Source organism: Trichoderma aggressivum (assembly GCF_033847375.1).
Source record: "Trichoderma aggressivum f. europaeum strain CBS 100526 chromosome Unknown scaffold_021, whole genome shotgun sequence".
NCBI lineage: Eukaryota > Fungi > Ascomycota > Sordariomycetes > Hypocreales > Hypocreaceae > Trichoderma > Trichoderma aggressivum.
The window spans coordinates 316,385-335,412 of NW_026946387.1; the positions used below are offsets into that span (position 1 = coordinate 316,385).

The window sequence follows — 19,028 nt, forward strand, 5'->3', positions numbered from 1 at the left end:
ACCCCTTTACCTCTAAGTTACTAGCCCGATCCGCCAGTCAGAGACACACGCACACATGGATTCGAGCGCCTTCGTTTGACCTACCCAATTGTTACGGCCCTAGCCCACGGTCTTGCAAATGGCGCTCAGACAGCAGCAACGCAGGCGCAGGCGCAGCCCCCATTCGAGACGAGAAACGGGCCTTTGATTGGGGGCGTCCGTGTGACCCGAAGTGCTATATCTACTGCAGCCGCTGCCCGCCTCGTCGAAGCTTCTTTTCCGCCTCTCTCTCCAGAAGCATTTTGCACCAGGACTATCCGCCGATAGCATATATTTTTTTTCTCCTCAAGGCTTACGCGCAAATCTCGATCCCCTACGGACCTACACGCACTTCAGCTCAAGTCCAATCGCCCAAAATGAACACCAGCACCGTCAAAAGCCGCTTCCTCTCTCACCCCGAGGACCTTGGTATTGTCACCGTAGGCTTCTCGGGTGGTCAGGTATGTGTTTATATGATGTATTCGCAACATCCATGTCCCATTCTGCCATCAATTTGACTCTCCCCTGGACTCCGGACACAATTGCTGACGCGTATTACAACAGCCCAAAGCCGGTGTGGACGCAGGCCCTACTGCCCTCATCGAGTCTGGACTCTTGACCCAGATTCGGGATGAGCTTGGCTACAAGCTGCACGGCGACGAGTCGGTCAAGTTCTACAATGACCTGACTCCCGCGTCCGACCCCGACTACCGCGGCATGAAGAACCCGCTCCTTGTCTCGGCCGTCACTCAAAAGATTGCATCCGAGACATACGAGCACTCTTCCAAGGGCCGCCTCACGCTGACGCTTGGCGGTGACCACAGCATTGCCATTGGCACCATTGCTGGAACTGCCAAGGCCACGCGTGAGCGCCTGAACCGCGAAATCGCCGTCATCTGGGTTGATGCGCACGCCGATATCAACACCCCCGAGACGAGCGACAGCGGCAACATCCACGGCATGCCCGTTGCCTTCCTTACCGGCATTGCCAAGGAGGAGAAGGAGGAGTACTTTGGCTGGATCCAGGATGACATGCGCCTGAGCGTCCGCAAGCTTGTCTACATTGGTCTGCGTGATGTCGACGCTGGCGAGAAGCGCATCTTGAGAGAGCATGGTGTCAAGGCATTCAGCATGTTCGACATTGACCGGTAAGTGCTTGGCTTTTGCGCCGTCTCTCGTCACCTCGTAAGAAACGATAAACTAACCCCGGATTTTTCTCCCTTTAGCCACGGAATTGGCCGTGTCATGGAGATGGCCCTTGCCCACATTGGCGACGACACTCCCATTCACCTGTCCTTTGACGTGGATGCTCTCGACCCCATGTGGGCGCCCAGCACTGGTACTCCTGTGCGAGGTGGCCTTACTCTGCGTGAGGGTGATTACATCTGCGAGGTGGTTCACCAGACGGGCAACCTGGTCGCCATTGACTTGGTGGAGGTGAACCCAAGCCTTGCGGCCACCGAAGCCGGAGCACAGGAGACTGTCAGAGCCGGTTGCTCTCTGGTGCGCTGCGCACTCGGCGAGACCTTGCTGTAGAGTGTTTATTGGTGAGAGAGGGAAAAGGGTCTTGTTCTCGTTTGATAGGTTTTTATGATGAAATGGATATATATGGGATTGGGAAAGGAAACGGCATGATGATTTTGTATATCCGTCTGCAAGGCAAAGCGGCTCGTTGCGTTGAATGGTTGATCTTTTTTTTTAGACACCGATAGAAGGAGGTATGCCAAAGGCTAGAGTGGAATACTATACAGTTCTATTAGGTGCATTTGGAAATGCATCACTTTGCACATTTTGTCTACATGCACACGAATTCGCGAACAGAAGATGTGTTGGAAATAAATGTCATTTGTCATTTGTCTATCTACAAATTGCTTTTGTGCATCGCTCTTCTATTCGCAACGTCAAGATTCAAACTATGCCAGCCGCTTAGTAAACCTCAAGCACGTATCGTCCGTCCTCCTTGAGTCTCTCAATCTCCTTGCTCGGGTCAACCTTCTTGCCTGAAGCCTTGGCCTCTGCGGCAATGGCCTCCTTCAGCACCGCCGTCACATCAGGCACAGGCCACGTAGGGCCGCAGAGGTAGAAGCTGCCGCCCTCCTTGATGTACGCCTGCACGATGCTGTCCAGGGTCTCGCGCATCCTGTCCTGGATGTAAATCTTCTTGGGCTGGTCTCGCGAGAAGGCGCTTCCGACGAGGGTGACGACGCCGGCGGCGAGATAGGCCTCCCACTCCTCGCCGTAGAGGTACTCCTCACGCTGGTGGCGAGAGCCGAGGTACAGCAGGATGGAGCCAATCTCCTTGCCCTGGGCCTTTTGCATGGCGCGGTACTGCACGAAGGCGCGGAAGGGCGCCAGGCCGGTTCCGAGACCGGCCATGATGAGCGGCGCGGTGTCCTTGGTGGGCAGCTTCATGACCGAGGGCTTCACGGAGACGGTGACGGTGGCGCCGGGCTGGAGGCGGCTGAGGTACTGCGTGGCCTGGCCGGTGCGGGTGCGGCCCTTGGTGTCGACCCAGTCGACGACGACAATCATGAGCGCGACGCTGTTGGGGGTGACGGCCTGCGCCGAGGCGATGGAGTACTCGCGGCGCTTGAGCGGGCTGACAATCTTGACGAGGTCGTGGAAGCTGGGGCGAGCAGAGCTAAACTCCTCGAGAATGTCGACGTAGGTCACCGTGTCGACCTCGGAGCGGCGCTTGAACTCGGCAGCGCCATCGTTTCCACCCAGAGCGGCGAGCTTCTTTTGCTGAGTGTCGTCGGTGGCGAACTCGGACAGGGCTTCGTAGAAGCGCTTGGCAGGCTTGCCGAGGATGTCGACGTTTTGCATAAGAGCCTGGAAGACGGTGCGGACTTCGAGGGCGCTGGCGTCCTCGCGAGAAGGCACCTGGACGAGCTCTGCGGGGTTGAGGCCGTAGAATTCGATGAAGGCGTTGACCTGTGCCTCGTCGTTCTCAGCGTGGATGCCCAAAGCCTCGCCGATCTTGTAGGTAAGGCCAGAGTCGCCAAGGTCAAACTCAATGTGGAAGATGTTACGGTCGTAGTCAGACGGTGTCAGGCGGCGGTTCTCCTTGACACGGACGGTGGAGGTCTTGACAGAGAGGTCAGGGCGCAGAGTCGTCTGAGTGCCGTAGGCCTCCTTGAAGACGATACCCTTGGCGGCGATCTGCCAGTCGTGGAGTTGCAGAGCCTCTTCGGCCTCCTCCTTTTGGAAGGGAACAAAGCCAGTTGGCTGCAGACCGGTGGACAGAATGGGGTGGACGAAATCAGGCTCGACCTCTGACCAGGTGGCCGGGACTTCGAGCTCGGAAAGAACCTGGACAAGAGCATTGCTGGTCTCCTGCAGGATGTCCTGGGCTCCGACAACCTTTGCAAGTTCCTCGGAAGAGGTTCCTGGCAGAGCAGTTTGCAAGAAGGAGAGCTCGAGGAGCAGCTTGGCGATGGAGGCATCCTTCTCGAACGCAGGAGAGACAGCAGGGTCCAAAACGATGACACCGACTTCCTTTTCTTGGATTCCCTTGCGCAGGGAGGCTGAAAGTCGCTTTTCAACCTCGGCGGCGTTGAATTTGGGCAGCTTAATGAGGAGCTTGCCGCCACGGACGATGTTGGCCAACACATCAACCTCCTTCAGGACCTTATCGTCACCAACGACCACGACGTCGGCTTCAGTGACGGGGTAAGGTGCCTCCAAAGCAACCTTGGAAGCGCGAAGATCAGTTCGGACAATGCCTCCCTGGGTGAAGTTATCATACGTCTCAAAGAGGTGGACGTTTGTGGTTGATTCCTGGGCAAGGAGCGTGCCAATGGCGGCGGGTGACTTGGCAGAGACGGAGTTGTCAACATCCCAGAAGGTGAACTGCTGGGACTTGACGAAGAGAGAGGGCACGGGCTTGGCCTCGCCGTCGTTTCCAAAGATCTTATGCAGAGTGCCGACCAGGCCCTTGGGGGTCAGGAAATGAGCAGGAGTGTACTTGATGTCCAGAACCTCGGGCTGCTGATCAAACTTGCCGGCAAAGGTGACGGCCGTGAGGACGTCGCCGTACAGAGCCGATTGGGTGGCCTCGTCCGCCACGGCGATCTCATTGTTCACCTGGCCGAGCACGGCAATGGTGCGAGCTGAGGCGGGGATGGCCTTGAGGAAAGCCTCCTCGATGAAAGGTCGGTAGACGCGAACGTTGATGACGCCGACTCTGGCTCCATCGGCGGCAATCTTGTTGAGAGTCTCCTTGGCGACTTGCGCCTCGACGCTTCCCAGGGCGACAAGGACGACATCCGGGGTCTCGTGTCCGGAGTATTCAAATGGCTGGTAGACGGTGCCGAGCTCATCGTTGAAGAGTCTCAGGAGTTCCAAAACCTTGCCTGCGGTGTCAAGGTGCTGGTTCAACTTGCCAGCCTCCGCAACGAGCTTGTTGTACAAGTCGGCGACGCCGGCCTCGCTCAAAGCATCGACAATTCTCAGAGTCTCTCTGGGAAGACGAATGCCGTCGTAAATGTGGAGGGTAGGGACGACGGTAGCCAGCAGCGTTGAGAAGAGTGACATGTGCTGAGACTCATACGCGGAGGAGCTGGCAACCAAGCCCAGGCCAAGGTCTTCGGCCAGTCTCAGAGCAACATCATAGTCAGAGACGAGGCCGTTGGCGTCGCTGTAGTCGGCGGCGGCAACGTGAGCCACAAAGGGGCTGGAAAGGTTGTAAAGAAGCGAAAGCTGGTCCAAGGCTCCACGGAGATTCTGGAGAGAGCCTGACGGGGCCAGCAGCGTCTGAGGGATATGGCGCTTGGCAACGTCGAAATCCGGCGAGAAGATGTAGCCTAGAGCCAGGGCACCGGCACCGGTTCTGGTCTGAAGAGGCAGGACATCAGGGGCGTATCCGTGGATATTCTTGCTCTCCTCGACAGCCCACTGCTTGGCAGCAACGTCAAGGCCAAATGTGGGAGGAGAGTAGGAGAAGATCTTGTCCGAGAGCTTGTAGGCAATCTGCTGGACAAGGAGCTGGGCAGTGACATACGTCGGGCCAGAGATGGCCGACAGAGGTACCTGCTTGCCAAAGGGCAAGGTGGAGGAGGATTCTTCAACCTTGGACGCCATTTTTCAGAGGAATTTCAAGTGTTCCAAAGGTCTAGTGAATCTCCAAGTCTGAGCGATGGCAACAGACTTATGAAAGAATAAGAGCTGGGGAAAACCGAGGAGAGGAGGAGGAGAACAGAGAGGAGACTCAAGGAGCAAAATAAGCCCATGGCCATCGTGGATCGCCCCGGACGGGAGAGCCACGCCACGGATTTGTCAGGGTCCATTCTGCACCCAAATGAATTTTATTCTTCTGCGTGCAAAGCAGCGAATTCTACCGCCTTGACTGGCTTCGAGATGCAAATTGTTGATACCGGGACCGAATCACGCAATTCTCTTAGGCCGCCTTGGGCTTAGCGCCGATGATGCCACTCGCCGAACCCTCCCCGAAGGGACGGGAGACTCCACTTTATTTTGTCTGCGGCGGCGTGATTGGCCCGGACTGTCGGCCAGGCTTTGGGGAAGAGGACCGACTTCCGACAGCGCTTCTCGAGATGGGATTTTGGTGATTATTGCTGGTGGGAAGAGGAAGTTTAATGTTCCGGGTTGGTGAGGCTTTGTTAATGCAGTGCGAGGATGAGGGTGGATGATGCTGTGTTGTTTTATGTTTGTATTGGCTTGGATGAGTTGAGAGAAATGTATGTTGGAGAGGAACGGAGTGCATACATATGCAGCCATCTGAGAAGAAGGAAAAGGACTATGCCAATTCAGACAGTTGGGCCAATAGCGGCGATTCCACAAGAAAATCCAGAATGGTACTAAGGTTGTGAAGGAGGCAACACAGTGCTATATATTGAGTTTAGTGTTTCGTAAAAGCGAATAAGACAAAATGATGCGGCTGCGAGGACCCGGCTATCTTGCAATGGACGGGATATTGATATGTTCTAACGGGATTCGGTCTCGACATTTATCGAGGCTTCTTACCTACATAGACAATCGTTGATGCTTTTATTCTGAATCAAAACGAAGGTGGCTTTAATACAAGTACACAATACTGGTGCTAGGTTAGTACCTAGGTAGTCATCCCACCATATGGTGTTTCACCCGCCTTGATCGTGTAGGGTCTGGTACATGCACAAGGTAGACCAGTGAGTTACACGAGTATTACCCAGCTTGGGTATAATATTCTCGACTTTGTCTCCCATTGGTACGTACTTTGGGCACGATGGAAGATGAAAGAGGCGACTCACTCAGTGCCAAGTTGCCTTGTGCTCGGATGAACCACCACGTGACCCGACTCAGGATGACGTCGGACTGTCGCTTCGTTGTTTGTCAGCAATTCAGCACAAATGTCGCGATGCCACAATATCAGGCATCAGCTGGAAGCCAAGCCAAGCCGTACAACGTTGATGGCTTTGAGGGAAATGTGCCTTGGTTACGCCACAGATGCGCCGTGCTGACCTCTGCAGACAAACTGACACATTCAAACTGACTTCCAGGTTCCTGTCGGCGGTCACGTGCAACGAGTAGAAAGTCAACAGCTGTCCCTTGCAACGCGTCCTGTCATTCCGGCAGTTTCTAGCACAAAGAAAAGTTGTCGTCATTGAGTAACGGCGAGAGCAAGACTGACAGCCTAGAGCTCACCACTTCATGATTCTGCTTACGGGGACTGCGTGGCTTTTGCGAGATACAAAGGGCTTTGTTAGTCGATGACGGCCGCCTCCCAACAGGGACCCCTGCAGACTGCGATATTTGTGCGGATTTTAGCGTCAAAAGCGAGCCAGGAGAGTTTCAGCGCTGCCTTATAAAGAGACGACGTCGACAGCAGCAACCAAGAAGAGCATCCTTTTCTCCTTCGTCACTGCATCTACTTTCGTCACTACCATCCTCGGTTAATATTTCAGCTTCTTACCTACCAAAAAAGGAAAAGATATCGTTGAAGCGCTTCACGACTACTTTGTGCAACAACACCTAGAGCCCTCATCATATATTCCGCCGGACGCTTTCATCACTACTGCCGTAAAACCCCCCCGCAAGCGCATCCCGTTAGGGTGCCCATCCTTAATCGCCGATTGGTGCAACGACAACGACACGGCAGGTCGTACATGATGCCTTTGTCCAATACAGCTACGACAGCCTATCTGCTGGGGAACCTCCACTGCCCATCATGTGTGACCCTCATCAAGTCGCTTTTGCATGAGACGTTTGGTGACAAGATTGTTTGGGTATCACCAAATCTGGTGACATCCATCGTGACGGTTGAGCACGATGACCATTCGCCCGACTTTGTCCGTGCTATCGGCAAGACGCTTGAAAATGTCGGCTTCGAGATTTGTGGAGTCGATACCACTGCCTCCGGTGCCGAAGAGCTAAACAACAATCCCCAAAGCAATGACATGCCTGACAGCAGCGGCTTCTTCGACAGCTGGTCCAGTCTGTGGGCGCAGAAGCAGCCGGCGCCGGCAGTAGAGGCCACTAAGGCTGCGCATCTGGAGAACTGCGAGGCGTGTAAAGCACACAGACCGCACGATGAGGAAGATGCCGGCCAGGAGCTAAAGTCGTCCTTTTCGTCTACGAGCCTGCGCAAGGATCCGACCGTCGATACAGTCCCACTCGATGGTGTAGTCACTGGAGATGAGAGCCAGCCCCCCTTATGGCGAGCAACAGTGTCTGTTGGCGGAATGACCTGCGCGGCTTGTGTTACCGCTATAACAGACGAGCTACAGAAACTCGACTGGGTGTCAAAGGTTGCCGTCAACTTGGTTGGAAACAGCGCCACGATCGATTTCGTCGGAGTGGATAAAGAGAAGGAGCTTGTCGAAGCAATTGAGGACATTGGCTACGATGCTGCAATTGATCAGGTGGTTGACCTCAATGAAAAGAAGCCCTTGTCGGACGAACGACATGTGGAAATTAGAATCGATGGCATATTTTGCCCGCGTTGCCCTCAGAGAATCAGCCAGACCCTGAAGAGCTTCGGCACCCATGGTGTACAGATCCTAGCACATCCGTCCGCGGAACACCCCATCCTAAAGGTCCGCTACATTCCAAATTCTCCTACATTCACCGTCCGCCACATCTTGAGAAGCATCGAGGCCACAGATCCATCTCTCCGAGGAAAAATATACCACCCGCCGACGCTTGAAGAGCGGTCGAGGGCGATTAGAGCAAAGCACACTCGACAGCTGTTCTACAGAGAGATGCTGACCCTTGTTCTGGCCATTCCCACATTCGTCTTGGGTATAGTGTACATGAGTCTGGTGCCAGACCCCAACTCCACCAAACATTTCCTGATGAAGCCGTGGGTATCTGGCCTTAGCCGTGTAGAGATCATACTCTGTCTCCTCGCTACACCAGTGTACTTTTTTGCAGCCGACGTCTTTCATGTTCGAGCCATAAAGGAGCTAAGGACTCTGTGGCGTAGTAGCAGCCGTACACCGTTTTTGCAGCGATTCTACAAATTCGGCAGTATGAACATGCTCATGTCTCTCGGAACAAGCATTGCGTATTGGTCTTCCATCGGCCAGATGATTGCCGCGGGGGCTGATGGCGATGCTGATATCCCTGAGGACCGGTTCTATTTCGACTCTGTGGTGTTCTTGACCCTCTTTCTTCTTGCCGGCCGGCTGATTGAGGCGTACAGCAAGTCCAAAGCAGGAAATGCCGTGGAGGCGCTGGCAAAGCTGAGGCCAACTACTGCTCTGCTTGTAGAGCAAGATAAGCTGCAAGGCCAAATTACTACGACGATAGACATGGACCAGCTAGAGCACGGAGACGTTATTCGCGTGCCTCACGGCTCATCGCCGCCAGTTGATGGCGTGATTCTATCTGGCGAGACGACTTTTGATGAATCGAGTCTGACAGGCGAATCAAGGCCCATCAAGAAGGGCGAAGGAGACGGGGTGTTTGCGGGAACCGTCAACAAGGGAGCTGCGGTGGTGGTCAAGGTCACGGGAACCTCTGGTAAGTCCATGCTTGATCAAATCGTCGAGGTCGTCAGAGAAGGGCAAGCCAAGCGAGCACCAATGGAGCAAGTAGCCGACCTTTTGACCTCGTACTTTGTCCCGGTGGTGACCCTGATAGCCATCATCACATGGGCTGTCTGGATGGCGCTCTCGTTTACTCATAATGTGTCAAGCGACGAGCTGGATTCGTCAGGAGGCTCAACCGCGTTTGCTTTCCAGTTTGCCATTGCCGTGTTTGTTGTTGCCTGCCCGTGTGGGCTGGGTTTGGCTGCTCCGACGGCGATTTTCGTCGGTGGAGGTCTCGCAGCCAAGTACGGAATCTTGGTCAAGGGCGGCGGTGAGGCATTTGAGAAGGCCAGCAAGGTGGGCTGCGTAGTCTTTGACAAGACAGGAACACTCACGGTCGGAGGAGAGCCTCAAATCACCGATTCTGCTCTCTTCCCCGACGGAGCCGTCGATGGACTTGGTGAAGGGACTCTCCTCTCTGCCATGAAAGCCACGGAAGAAAACAGCAGCCACCCCATTGCAAAGGCCATTGTTGGATTCTGCAAGACGGATGCCAAGCCGGTTGAGCTCGAGCAGATTGAGGAGGTGCCGGGCAAGGGCATCAAGGCCAGCTGCAAGAATCAACCCTTTGACATTGCCGTGGGCAATGAGAGCCTGATGAAAGACTTGTCTGCCAGAATATCTTCCAATGTCAGGGGCTTGCTGGAGGCGTGGAAGCAGGAAGCCAAGTCTGTTGCACTCATCGCAACGCGGCTTCATAGTAGTGGCAAGTGGGCAGTCACTGCCGTGCTCTCCATCTCGGATCCCATCCGCAAAGAGACGCCGTCGGTCCTTGAGGCACTACAGAAGCGTGGAGTGGAGGTATGGATGCTCTCGGGAGACAATGTGACCACGGCGCAGGCTGTGGCTCAGAGGGTGGGCATTCCCACGTCCAACGTGCTCGCTGAGGTTTTGCCCTCGGAAAAGGCAGCCAAGATTAGTTACCTGCAAGGCTCGATGGGCAGCAACGGTCAGCGTCCGATGGTGGCCATGGTGGGAGACGGCATCAACGACTCGCCGGCGCTTACGACGGCGGACGTGGGCATCGCCATTGGCTCCGGCAGCGACGTGGCTATTTCGAGCGCCGACTTTGTGCTCGCCACGTCGAACCTGCACTCGGTGCTGACGCTCCTGGACCTCAGCCGTGTCGTCTTCCGCCGCATCAAGATCAACTTTGGATGGGCGGCCGTGTACAATGTGTGTGCGATTCCCATTGCGGCCGGATGCCTGTACGCCATCAAGACGTCGAGCGGCTCGCACGTCAAGCTGGACCCCGTGTGGGCTTCGCTGGCCATGGCGCTTTCGAGCATCAGCGTGGTGTTGAGCAGTCTGAGCCTGCGGACGAAGATTCCTTGGCTTGGATTCCGCAATAAGCAGGTTATGTGATTCTATGGTGTTGTGGGTTCAAGCATTCAGGGCTATTGTCGTCTTTGCCTTGGCAGTCAAGGTTATTTTTGGAGGGCACAGGGCATGGGCACCGCGGTTGGGATCTTTCTTTTGGATGGACCATGTGTTGGCAGTTGAACGTTCATACGAGTATACCTTATGTTATGTTTAGTACAGTCTAGTTTAATCCTTAATGGTAAGCCTATTGTCTCATCATGTTGGCTCAAGTCTAAATCCCACCGCATGCACTCACTGTCATCAAACAGCTTAACTTGTTCTATTCAGCATCCCTATTAACAGTAACAGATGGATATAAATATAGAGTTAAACATGGGTCGTCGGGGGATCTGCAGGGCCAGCCGATTTCTGTTACTTCGGCGGCCGGGACGCTCAACTCGGGCCCGAAACCGTCGCCGCGTGCGGCTTAGACGATCCGGGGGAGAGAAAAAAAAATCGAGGCTCAGGCCCTCTAAAGCATTCCTTTTTTGCAGGTACTTTGACTGCAAGTACCGCTACTTTCTTTCTTTCACATCTGATCTAATTCCTTATTCCTTCTGGGGGCTGTAATAGTAAGTCAAATATGCACATGGCCTGGATGACGGGGCCATTTTCCCTCATCCTTGGGCCGAGTGGAATTCCATTCGCGTGCCCCCCCCCAAACAACAAAGAGAAAAGGCCGGGAACGGTGTGTGTATAAGTTTGGGCCCCTGGGCTGGGGGAGGCGCAGCAGGTGTTTCTGTTGGGTAGTAGAAATCAGCCAGGCGTGTTAGTTAGTTGGTTAGGTAGCTGGATTGAATGCTTTCTGCCATGGTTAGTAGGGGCTTGTCAGCTCGTGTGAGATCCGGGGGGCGTGAAAACAAGGCGGCCCAAAAAGCCAGGGCCATATGGCCATTGCTCAGACAGGGGAAATGATGTCTGGTGTGTATGTACATGGGGCAGGCAGATTTGGAATTTGATTTCTATTATTGTTGATGCTCGTCAATAAGCCAACAGCAGCGGCGTTTTCGTTGGTTAGCCGTGTGTGTATTTTGCTTTGTTTGTTTTCTTGCAACCCACATGTAATTTCAATCTGATATCCAATTTCCCATGCACATGAGCGCAAATAAACAAAGATGGAAGGAAGACACATCCGAGAATTTACTGTACATCAAATCTTACATCCCAAGGGCTCGTGCAACTTGTCAACTTGACAAAGGAAAATGGAAAACACGATGCAGTATTACCCACACTACACGAAATTGGACAAAAGCACAAATGAAGGCATGGTGTCACCACTTCTGCAAACAGACAGGCAAACAAACAACATGGGTCACGCCGTCATGCAAGTCATTCCCGATTCCTTCAAAGGAGAAGAAAAAAAAGAAAAAAAGAAAAAAACATGCCAAAGCGAAGGAATCCTCATCCTGAAATCCCGTCGCCCTCGCTCTTCGGCAATAACGAGCCTAAAAAAAAACCCTGCCTCACCGCAGCAAAGAAAAGCGAACCCCGAAAGACACACCCAAAATCCCATGGAAAATCAAGTAACAAAATACTACTAACCTTCTCTATACTCGTACATCAAATACCAAATTTGATTTTATTCCCGAACCCGTAATTCCCCGTCCTTGTGCTACAAACAACATCATGTAAAATCCAAGGCCACTTTTTTTTTTTCACTCTCCCAAAAGGGTAATGTGTATTACTTTGTACGGCCCGCCCAAAACACGCATTACGAACACGGGCATTTCCTGGGCATCGCCAAAAGAAGAAGAACAAAGCCACACTCGGACCTACGTATGCGTTTTCGCCTCTCCGTTTTTTTCTTTACTGTTTTCCGCCGTGATTATGGACTTGTTGCGTCATCTTGTACAAGCCATCAGACCGAACCATGTACATGTTGAAAATAAAAATCAATGAAAAAATGTCCTCCGTAGAGGCTGACGAGATCGGCCGCAAAAAGCGAAACCGCATGGGCCATCCACCTGTAATTGTAATTGCTCCGTTACCGACCACCTTTGATTCCACCAAGATGAACACCGATCTGTGCTGCCACTCACACTCACATCCATATCAAATGCCGAGCCCGCGGGCGCAGGAAAAAGGCGGGATAAATACACAAGTGCTGACGGGACGGGCAGTGATCAATCAATAAGCTGCTTTGGGCTTTTCTGATATTGATGGGCATCCTCTAAAAAAATCTAAAGAGGCGATTATCTAATGTAGATTGCAGTAATATCTTGAGATCCTCTGAAGGAAAATCACAAAAGAAATTAGGCAAATAATAAAAAAAAAAAAACAGTCATCCAAAGAGTCAAAGCCCAGTCTCTCCTCCAAAGAAGGATACGGGCAGTTAAAAAAAAAAAAGCAAATCCCACCATGAGAAAAAAAAAACTCCAAGAAATTCCCTTGACCCCCATTTCCCTTAGCCAAAGCAGGGTTTATCCCAACCCATTGTAAGCAGGCCCCTAGTTTCCCCCCCTCTGCCTTTCTCGACTTCGCCTCGTTGGCAGACCAAACCAGAAACCCGCAAATAGAAACATGACAACAAAAAAAAACACGGACCCGTTTCCCATGGCCTAAGATTTCGCTTGGCGTATGCACATGATATCTTTGTATAACAAATTGATGGTGGATGAAATGTGAAGAATGTGTGGTGGTGATTAGGCGATTGTCAAGAACATGTTCCGCTGTCGATGCGCTGGCCATGCAGCTCTTTCTAAGAGAGACAGGTCTTGCAGTGTAGTAGATGTATGATTGATGGGGATGGGCAGTAAAGCAAACAAAAGACAATCCGCGACGCCATGCTTTTTGTAACACAAAAGTGATTTAGTGTTGATGGAACAAAGGAAATGGAAACAATGAGAAAGAAAAAACGCCCAAGATTTGGCTCTGCAAATCGATGCGAATGGGGAAGATTTATCGGACGGCGACGGCGGCGGTGCCAATGAGGCGCTCCCACAATGCGCGCCTGTGTCGCTTCTTGGTCGGGCCCTCGTTGAGCGGCTCATAAGATTCCACCGAGGACATGTCGTAGGAGAGCATCCGCGCGCTGGCCTGCATCTTGGGCTCGTCCCGGTCCATGACGATCTGGACGGGCGAGTCGTACAGGCTACCCTGGCTAGTGCCGTAGAGGTACGGCGACGGGGACTGCTGTCTGCTCGAGGCGATGGACGAGGCGTAGGAGCTGGCAGAGCTGTAGACCAGGCCCGGGGGAGTGACTGAGCCAGAGCCGTTGCTGTTGGCGCGGTAGTGGTCGGGGCTGGCGTGGCGAGATCGGGAGCTCCGGGACGAGACCGGGCTGGGGTAGCGGGCGGCGGCGGCGTACAATTCCTGCTGTCGCTTCTTCTCCTCGCGGTGACGCATCTTGCGGGCGTGCCTCTCGGCCATCTTGATGCGCAGGGGCTCGAGGAAGCAGTCCAGCTCGCGGTACAGGTCGTGCTCGGTGATTCTCAGCTCCCACTCGAGCAGGAAGAGCAGCTGCTTCTCCATCAGGTTGACCTCGGTGCGGGTGAAGCCGAAGCTGTAGTAGTCGGTGTTCATGTGGGTGTAGTTGGCCCAGTGCTTGTTCTTGGGCGAGCTGTCGTTGAGGTACTTGGCCGACAGGATCAGGGCCGCCAGGAAGATGCGGTGGGTGGTGCATCGCAGGCCGCGGGCCATGGGCTGCAGCTTGGACCTGAGGCGGTTGAGGTAGACCAGCGTCGACATGAGCGTGGGCACCTGGACGTTGGACGAGACGACCAGCTGCGTGATGAACTCGTCCAGCGTGGGCAGCGCATCGTCGGTGCTGCAGACGGCTCGGGGCTCGGGGGTGCGCGGAGGAGTGAGAGGCCGGTCCTGGCCCTTGGAGGATTCCCTGGGCGGCGGCGGCATCAGCGTCGAGTCGCAGGCGATGACGTTGTGGGCAGCATTGGCCAGGTACGAGATCATGTCCCGGCTGACGGGCTGGTAGACGAACTGCTCCAGGGCAGCCTTGTTGAGGTCGTCCATGGAGAGGAATGATCTTGACGCCATGGTGGTGGTGGTGGTGTGTTTGCGTGTGTGTAAGTGGCCCAATGTACGTAAATGTGGGCTGTCGGGATCGGCGGTGAGATTGTTGTAATTAAGAAGAGGATGCTGCTGATGGATGGGAAAAGAGCAAAAAGCAGAGACGGAAGACAGAAGAGTGATGATATATAAAAAAAGATCAAAGGCGGCAACCACAGAAGGGGTGGCTTGAGAGACGGAGAGATGGAGATGATAGAGCAAGTTGGAGGGAGAGTCGTGTTGAGCCGAGGATGGAGCTCAAAAGACACAAAAAGGAGGACGGGATGGGATGTTGAGGGTTGCAAGGAGACGATGGAGAAGAAAGAGGAAGAGGAAGAAAAAAAGAGGAACGAGGACGAGGACGAGGATGAGGATGAGGGATAGCAAATGTATTAAAACGAGGTATCGCAGTCCAGTCCAGTCAGACACGAAAGGACGTGTGCATGTGGCCCTTTTTTAGTCGAGCCAGTGACCTCTGCTTCTGACGTTTCTGGGGTGTACACGAGGCTGTATACGTGCGAGCAAAGTACAGCGGTACAAGCACCAGCTGGCGGTCCCAGCGCTAGCGATGCGCCACAGGGAGGGTTGGGCCTTGTTGGGGCCTCTTGGGGCCTCTGGGTGTGCCGGCGGGGATGCCTGCGGGCTGCAGGGGTGGGTTGGATGGTGGGCGATGGTGGGCGATGGGAGGGTACCAGGCCGCAAGGAGGGGTACCTGGGGGGGATGTACCGAGCAGACAGCCAACGGCGGCGTGGCACGGCGACCGATGCTAATGTACTGCAGTCGACGTGGCGGGCCTTGGGGCGGTCAGAGACAGGACAGCCTGTACAAGCACCACGGGTACCGGAGCGTCGCAGCTGGGGTGGCTGGGGGAGAGGTGCTACTAAGGTTAGTACAGGTACCTGTATCGGGAGCGGGTACAAGGTACGAGTACGTTTACGCGCGAGGAGGGTGGCGGTACCTGTTGCGCAGGAGGAGCACGGAAGTACTCGTACACAAGACAAGACAAGGTGCCGGCGCTCGGGGCTTGCTGGCAGACGCTGGGCGGGGCGGACGGCCAGGCCGACAGGGATTCTCTCAGCAGGGCTCGTTTAGGGTTGAAGGTGTCAGTCAGTTCAGTTCGACAAAGGCCGTGCCAGTTTGGTTCGGGGCAGCGGCAGCTTCGGTGGCGAAGGATTGGCTGGTTGATGGCTGTGTTGTGTTGTGTTGCGATGGATATGGAATATGGAAAGATTCCGAAGGAATACGCAGACAAAAAGATAGGCTGATTGCTGTGACGATGAAAGATGTGGTGAGAGAGATGAAACTCAAGAGAGGGCTGACTGGATGTGAGTCAAATGTGATGTGATACTGTAAGATGGAATCTTCAGAGCCGTCAATTTGATGCCGTGTCTAAGGGATAGCCAAGGCGAGACAAGACAAGACAAAGACAAAGACAAGCCGTGCGTAAAGAGGGTTGGGCAATTAAAAAAAAAATTGTTCAAAGCAAAAGACTCATTAAACAAAATGAGCGAGAAATGAAATGTTTGCTTTGTTTCCCGACCCGTCCGGTTCGTGGGTTCCGAAAGGCACGTATGAGTAGGTATACAGTATACGTCGTGCTACCACCTCACTTATTGGCGTTCGATGGTCCGATAAAAAAAAACTCGTGGTCCCTCCACGATATGCCAACGTGGCGGCCGTCCGATCCAGCGGAAAGAGGGGCGAAATGATTTGTTAGGCCTGAAACGAAGGCGGTTGGATTTTCTCTGGCGACGTGTCTAGCTGGCTTGCAACTTTTGATTGACTGACAGTACAGCGAAAACAAATGCCGGATTCAGACGTGGCGTCAAGGGGGGGGGGTTTTTTCCTTGTTTCTTTTTTGTTTGATCCTGAAGAATATTTGCCTAATGGGTCCCTCTCCGGGTATTCGGTGATTTCCCTTGTTTTCACAAGGAAGCGAATGCGGTGAGAGCGAGGCTGCAAGTCAAAAACCTGGTCGGTAAAATGCTGGAGACGCGATGGAGTGATGCGATGCCAAGTATCAGCTATTGCTCTGTAGGGCGGACAAGGCAGATATATAATGATGCAGCCTTTGTTTTTTTCCCGTCTTTACTACTATATCTCTCAATAGTGGTGTGTGCCCCCTTTGCAGGATCGAATTGGGGATTGGAATCCAATAGCGAATAGTCCTTGTGAATGGAGGGAGTCGGGAAATGCAACAAGCTCAGGCTGCAAGAAGCGCTACCGGGATGAGATTATGCAGCCAGCCAGGTGGGCGTCGAATGACAGTTCAGAAGGGGTGTTCCGGCCAGCGGTCGATCTGAAGGAGCGAATTATTCAGGATTTTTTTTTTCTTTTACCACGCAGTGGTATGCTGTGACGTTTGATTGAAAGGATTGATCCCTTGATGCCGTCAATGAAGGTCGTGATCACTGCGCTGCAGCGTTCCAGTCGATTGCTAAGGCACGAAAAAGATGCAAAGAAGGGAGGGCTGTGGCAAAGAAAAGACGGTGGGGTGGGAAGACAAAGAAAAAACCAGCAACAGAAAAGGAAATAAGAAAATGAAAAAAAAAAGAAGAAGAAGAAGGGGATTAGATTAGAGTGAGGATGAGGATGAGGAAAGAACGAGATGGAGAAGTTGATGATGGGATGCATTTATTAATACATCGTCCAAACCGCCGTGACGGGACATTTCGATCCATGAAACAAAAAAAAATCATCAAAAATAGAAGCGCGCCTGTTGCCGCTCTACTACCTACAGCACTGCTGCTTCTCTCGCTATGAAACTCAACTACAGCATGAATCAATCTCTCTCTCTCTCTCTCTCGCCCAACCTCCCCATGATCCCAACTGTAAAACAGTCCCGGCAAGCATCCGAACGAAACCGACCAGCATCGGCGCCTATCCAAAGCAGCCGCCGCCCATCGACTGGCCGCCAGAAGCTTGTCGATGCCCCTGGCCTCATCTCAGCCCAGCTGCTGGCGCAACTCGTCGCGGGTGGCCTCTGCCGTCCTTGATTGGCCCGCGGCGCTGCCATCTTGAAACCCGCCCGGATTCGAAACACTCTCTTTTAATTCTCCGCCCCGTCGAAACACTGCCTGCCTTATTACATAGTATATCCCTTTGGACCAATTGCGTTGCCGCGTCTTCGTACAAACCCGCGCTCTCTCGTTTTGTCCACGGCGGGTCTGGCCAATCACCGGCCTGAGTCGCCCAGCGGCAGCCCGACGGCGCTGAGGCGATGCAGTGCGATTCGATACGATACGATGCGATGCGATGCGATGCGGCATGTATGCGAGCAAGTGTGTTACGAACCGCGGCGCTTTGGCGGGGGAACAAGGAGAAGAGCAGAGCAAAGCAAATGAAGCCATACATACGAGCAAGTCACAAGCACCGTGAATAAGGGCAGAGTCATTGGACGGCAGCACAGGGCTTGAGGGCATCACTCACTGTGCTGGCAAAAAGCAAGAGATCAATGATCGGATGCCCGAATCCGTGCCCCATCCCCATCCATGTCCCCTGTTTGGCGTGTCTTACAGTACTTTGTTTGACCATGGCTGTCTTTGTTGCCTTATCTCGCCCTTGCCTTGTCCTCGGCCAGATGATTTGCTGTCGGGTCTTTGATGCGCTGGCCGCCGCACCGACCAATTGATGCCCGCCAAGGCCCCCCTTGAGCTTCTTCCCTCTCAGTTCAGTTCAGTTCAGTTTAGGCAAGTCACTTGTGAAGTGTCATATGGATAGATCCCAGAAATGTTATCAGAGTGTAAATGAAAAGAGCACACACGGAAATGCACATGTGAGACATCAGGTGGTGAAAAACAGCCACCATTGTAAAATTACAAGTACAAGGGGAGAGAGGAATGACATGATTCTGGGAAAGCCACGCCGCAGCCGCGGACACACCAATGAAAAGAATCTAGACTTTTTTTTTTTGTGGCTATTCAGTTACATGTAGTATTTTTTCTTTTCTTTCCTTTCTTTTTTTACTAGTCCTTACCTTGGGTTGTGACTCCTCGCACTGCGTAAGAACAGCCCATCGCATCCCACCCTCCCAACTTTTTTTTTCGTTCCGCGAGCCGCTCCAATGCAGGGGCAAAAAAAGTATAAAAAAGAAAAGAGCGTGGAAAGAGTGTGTAATTTTACATTGCATGGAGGCACCGCGGCCCGAAAACTCTCTTTTTCTTTTTCTTTTTCTTTTTCTTTTTTAATGCGGGCGTAAAAAACACGTCAAGTGATTATGTGATTGATGTGATTGACAAACTGGAATGGGAACATCAAGAAATCAATATCGACGGACATTCCGCCCCGTCAAGTGTCTCTTCCCCTCTCTCCCAGCCCAGCAAGGCGTTTCTCGTTCTCCGCTCATCGTCTTTTTCGCCTAGCGTTGGCTTTTTGGTCTGGGGAATAGGAGGGGACGCGGAACGCCTCCACGTTGAAAACTACTTGTTGTTTCCCTCTCCATCTCTGCTAGTTACCTAGTACTCTGTATATTTGATGGATATAGGTACTTGTAGGAGGCACCATCCCGCGAGTAAGACGCAGTGTCAACAAACTTTGTCCATCTCTCTGGCGTGTCCGACCCCTAGCCGTCGCCGTGGCGTCTAGCTTTTCCCTCGCCGCCACCCGTACCT

General features: G+C 53.3%; 4 protein-coding genes across 4 annotated transcripts; 2 read left to right on the plus strand and 2 right to left on the minus strand.

The window, feature by feature from the left end:
- Positions 1 to 395: 395 nt before the first annotated feature.
- Positions 396 to 1,554, plus strand: Triagg1_5775 (uncharacterized protein; the record flags this gene model as incomplete). The annotated part of the gene is made up of 3 exons (XM_062900326.1): positions 396 to 479; positions 583 to 1,166; positions 1,245 to 1,554. The coding sequence occupies 3 exons, from the start codon at positions 396 to 398 to the stop codon at positions 1,552 to 1,554; spliced, it is 978 nt and encodes a 325-aa protein (XP_062755288.1).
- A 390-nt stretch (positions 1,555 to 1,944) lies between these two features.
- On the minus strand, positions 1,945 to 5,100 carry Triagg1_5776 (uncharacterized protein; the record flags this gene model as incomplete). Its single annotated transcript, XM_062900327.1, has 1 exon — positions 1,945 to 5,100. One exon carries the CDS (start codon positions 5,098 to 5,100, stop codon positions 1,945 to 1,947), a length of 3,156 nt encoding a protein of 1,051 aa, XP_062755289.1.
- A 2,024-nt stretch (positions 5,101 to 7,124) lies between these two features.
- Positions 7,125 to 10,415, plus strand: Triagg1_5777 (uncharacterized protein; the record flags this gene model as incomplete). Its single annotated transcript, XM_062900328.1, has 1 exon — positions 7,125 to 10,415. The coding sequence occupies one exon, from the start codon at positions 7,125 to 7,127 to the stop codon at positions 10,413 to 10,415; it is 3,291 nt and encodes a 1,096-aa protein (XP_062755290.1).
- Positions 10,416 to 13,310: 2,895 nt separating this feature from the next.
- Positions 13,311 to 14,405, minus strand: Triagg1_5778 (uncharacterized protein; the record flags this gene model as incomplete). Its single annotated transcript, XM_062900330.1, has 1 exon — positions 13,311 to 14,405. The coding sequence occupies one exon, from the start codon at positions 14,403 to 14,405 to the stop codon at positions 13,311 to 13,313; it is 1,095 nt and encodes a 364-aa protein (XP_062755291.1).
- Positions 14,406 to 19,028: the final 4,623 nt, after the last annotated feature.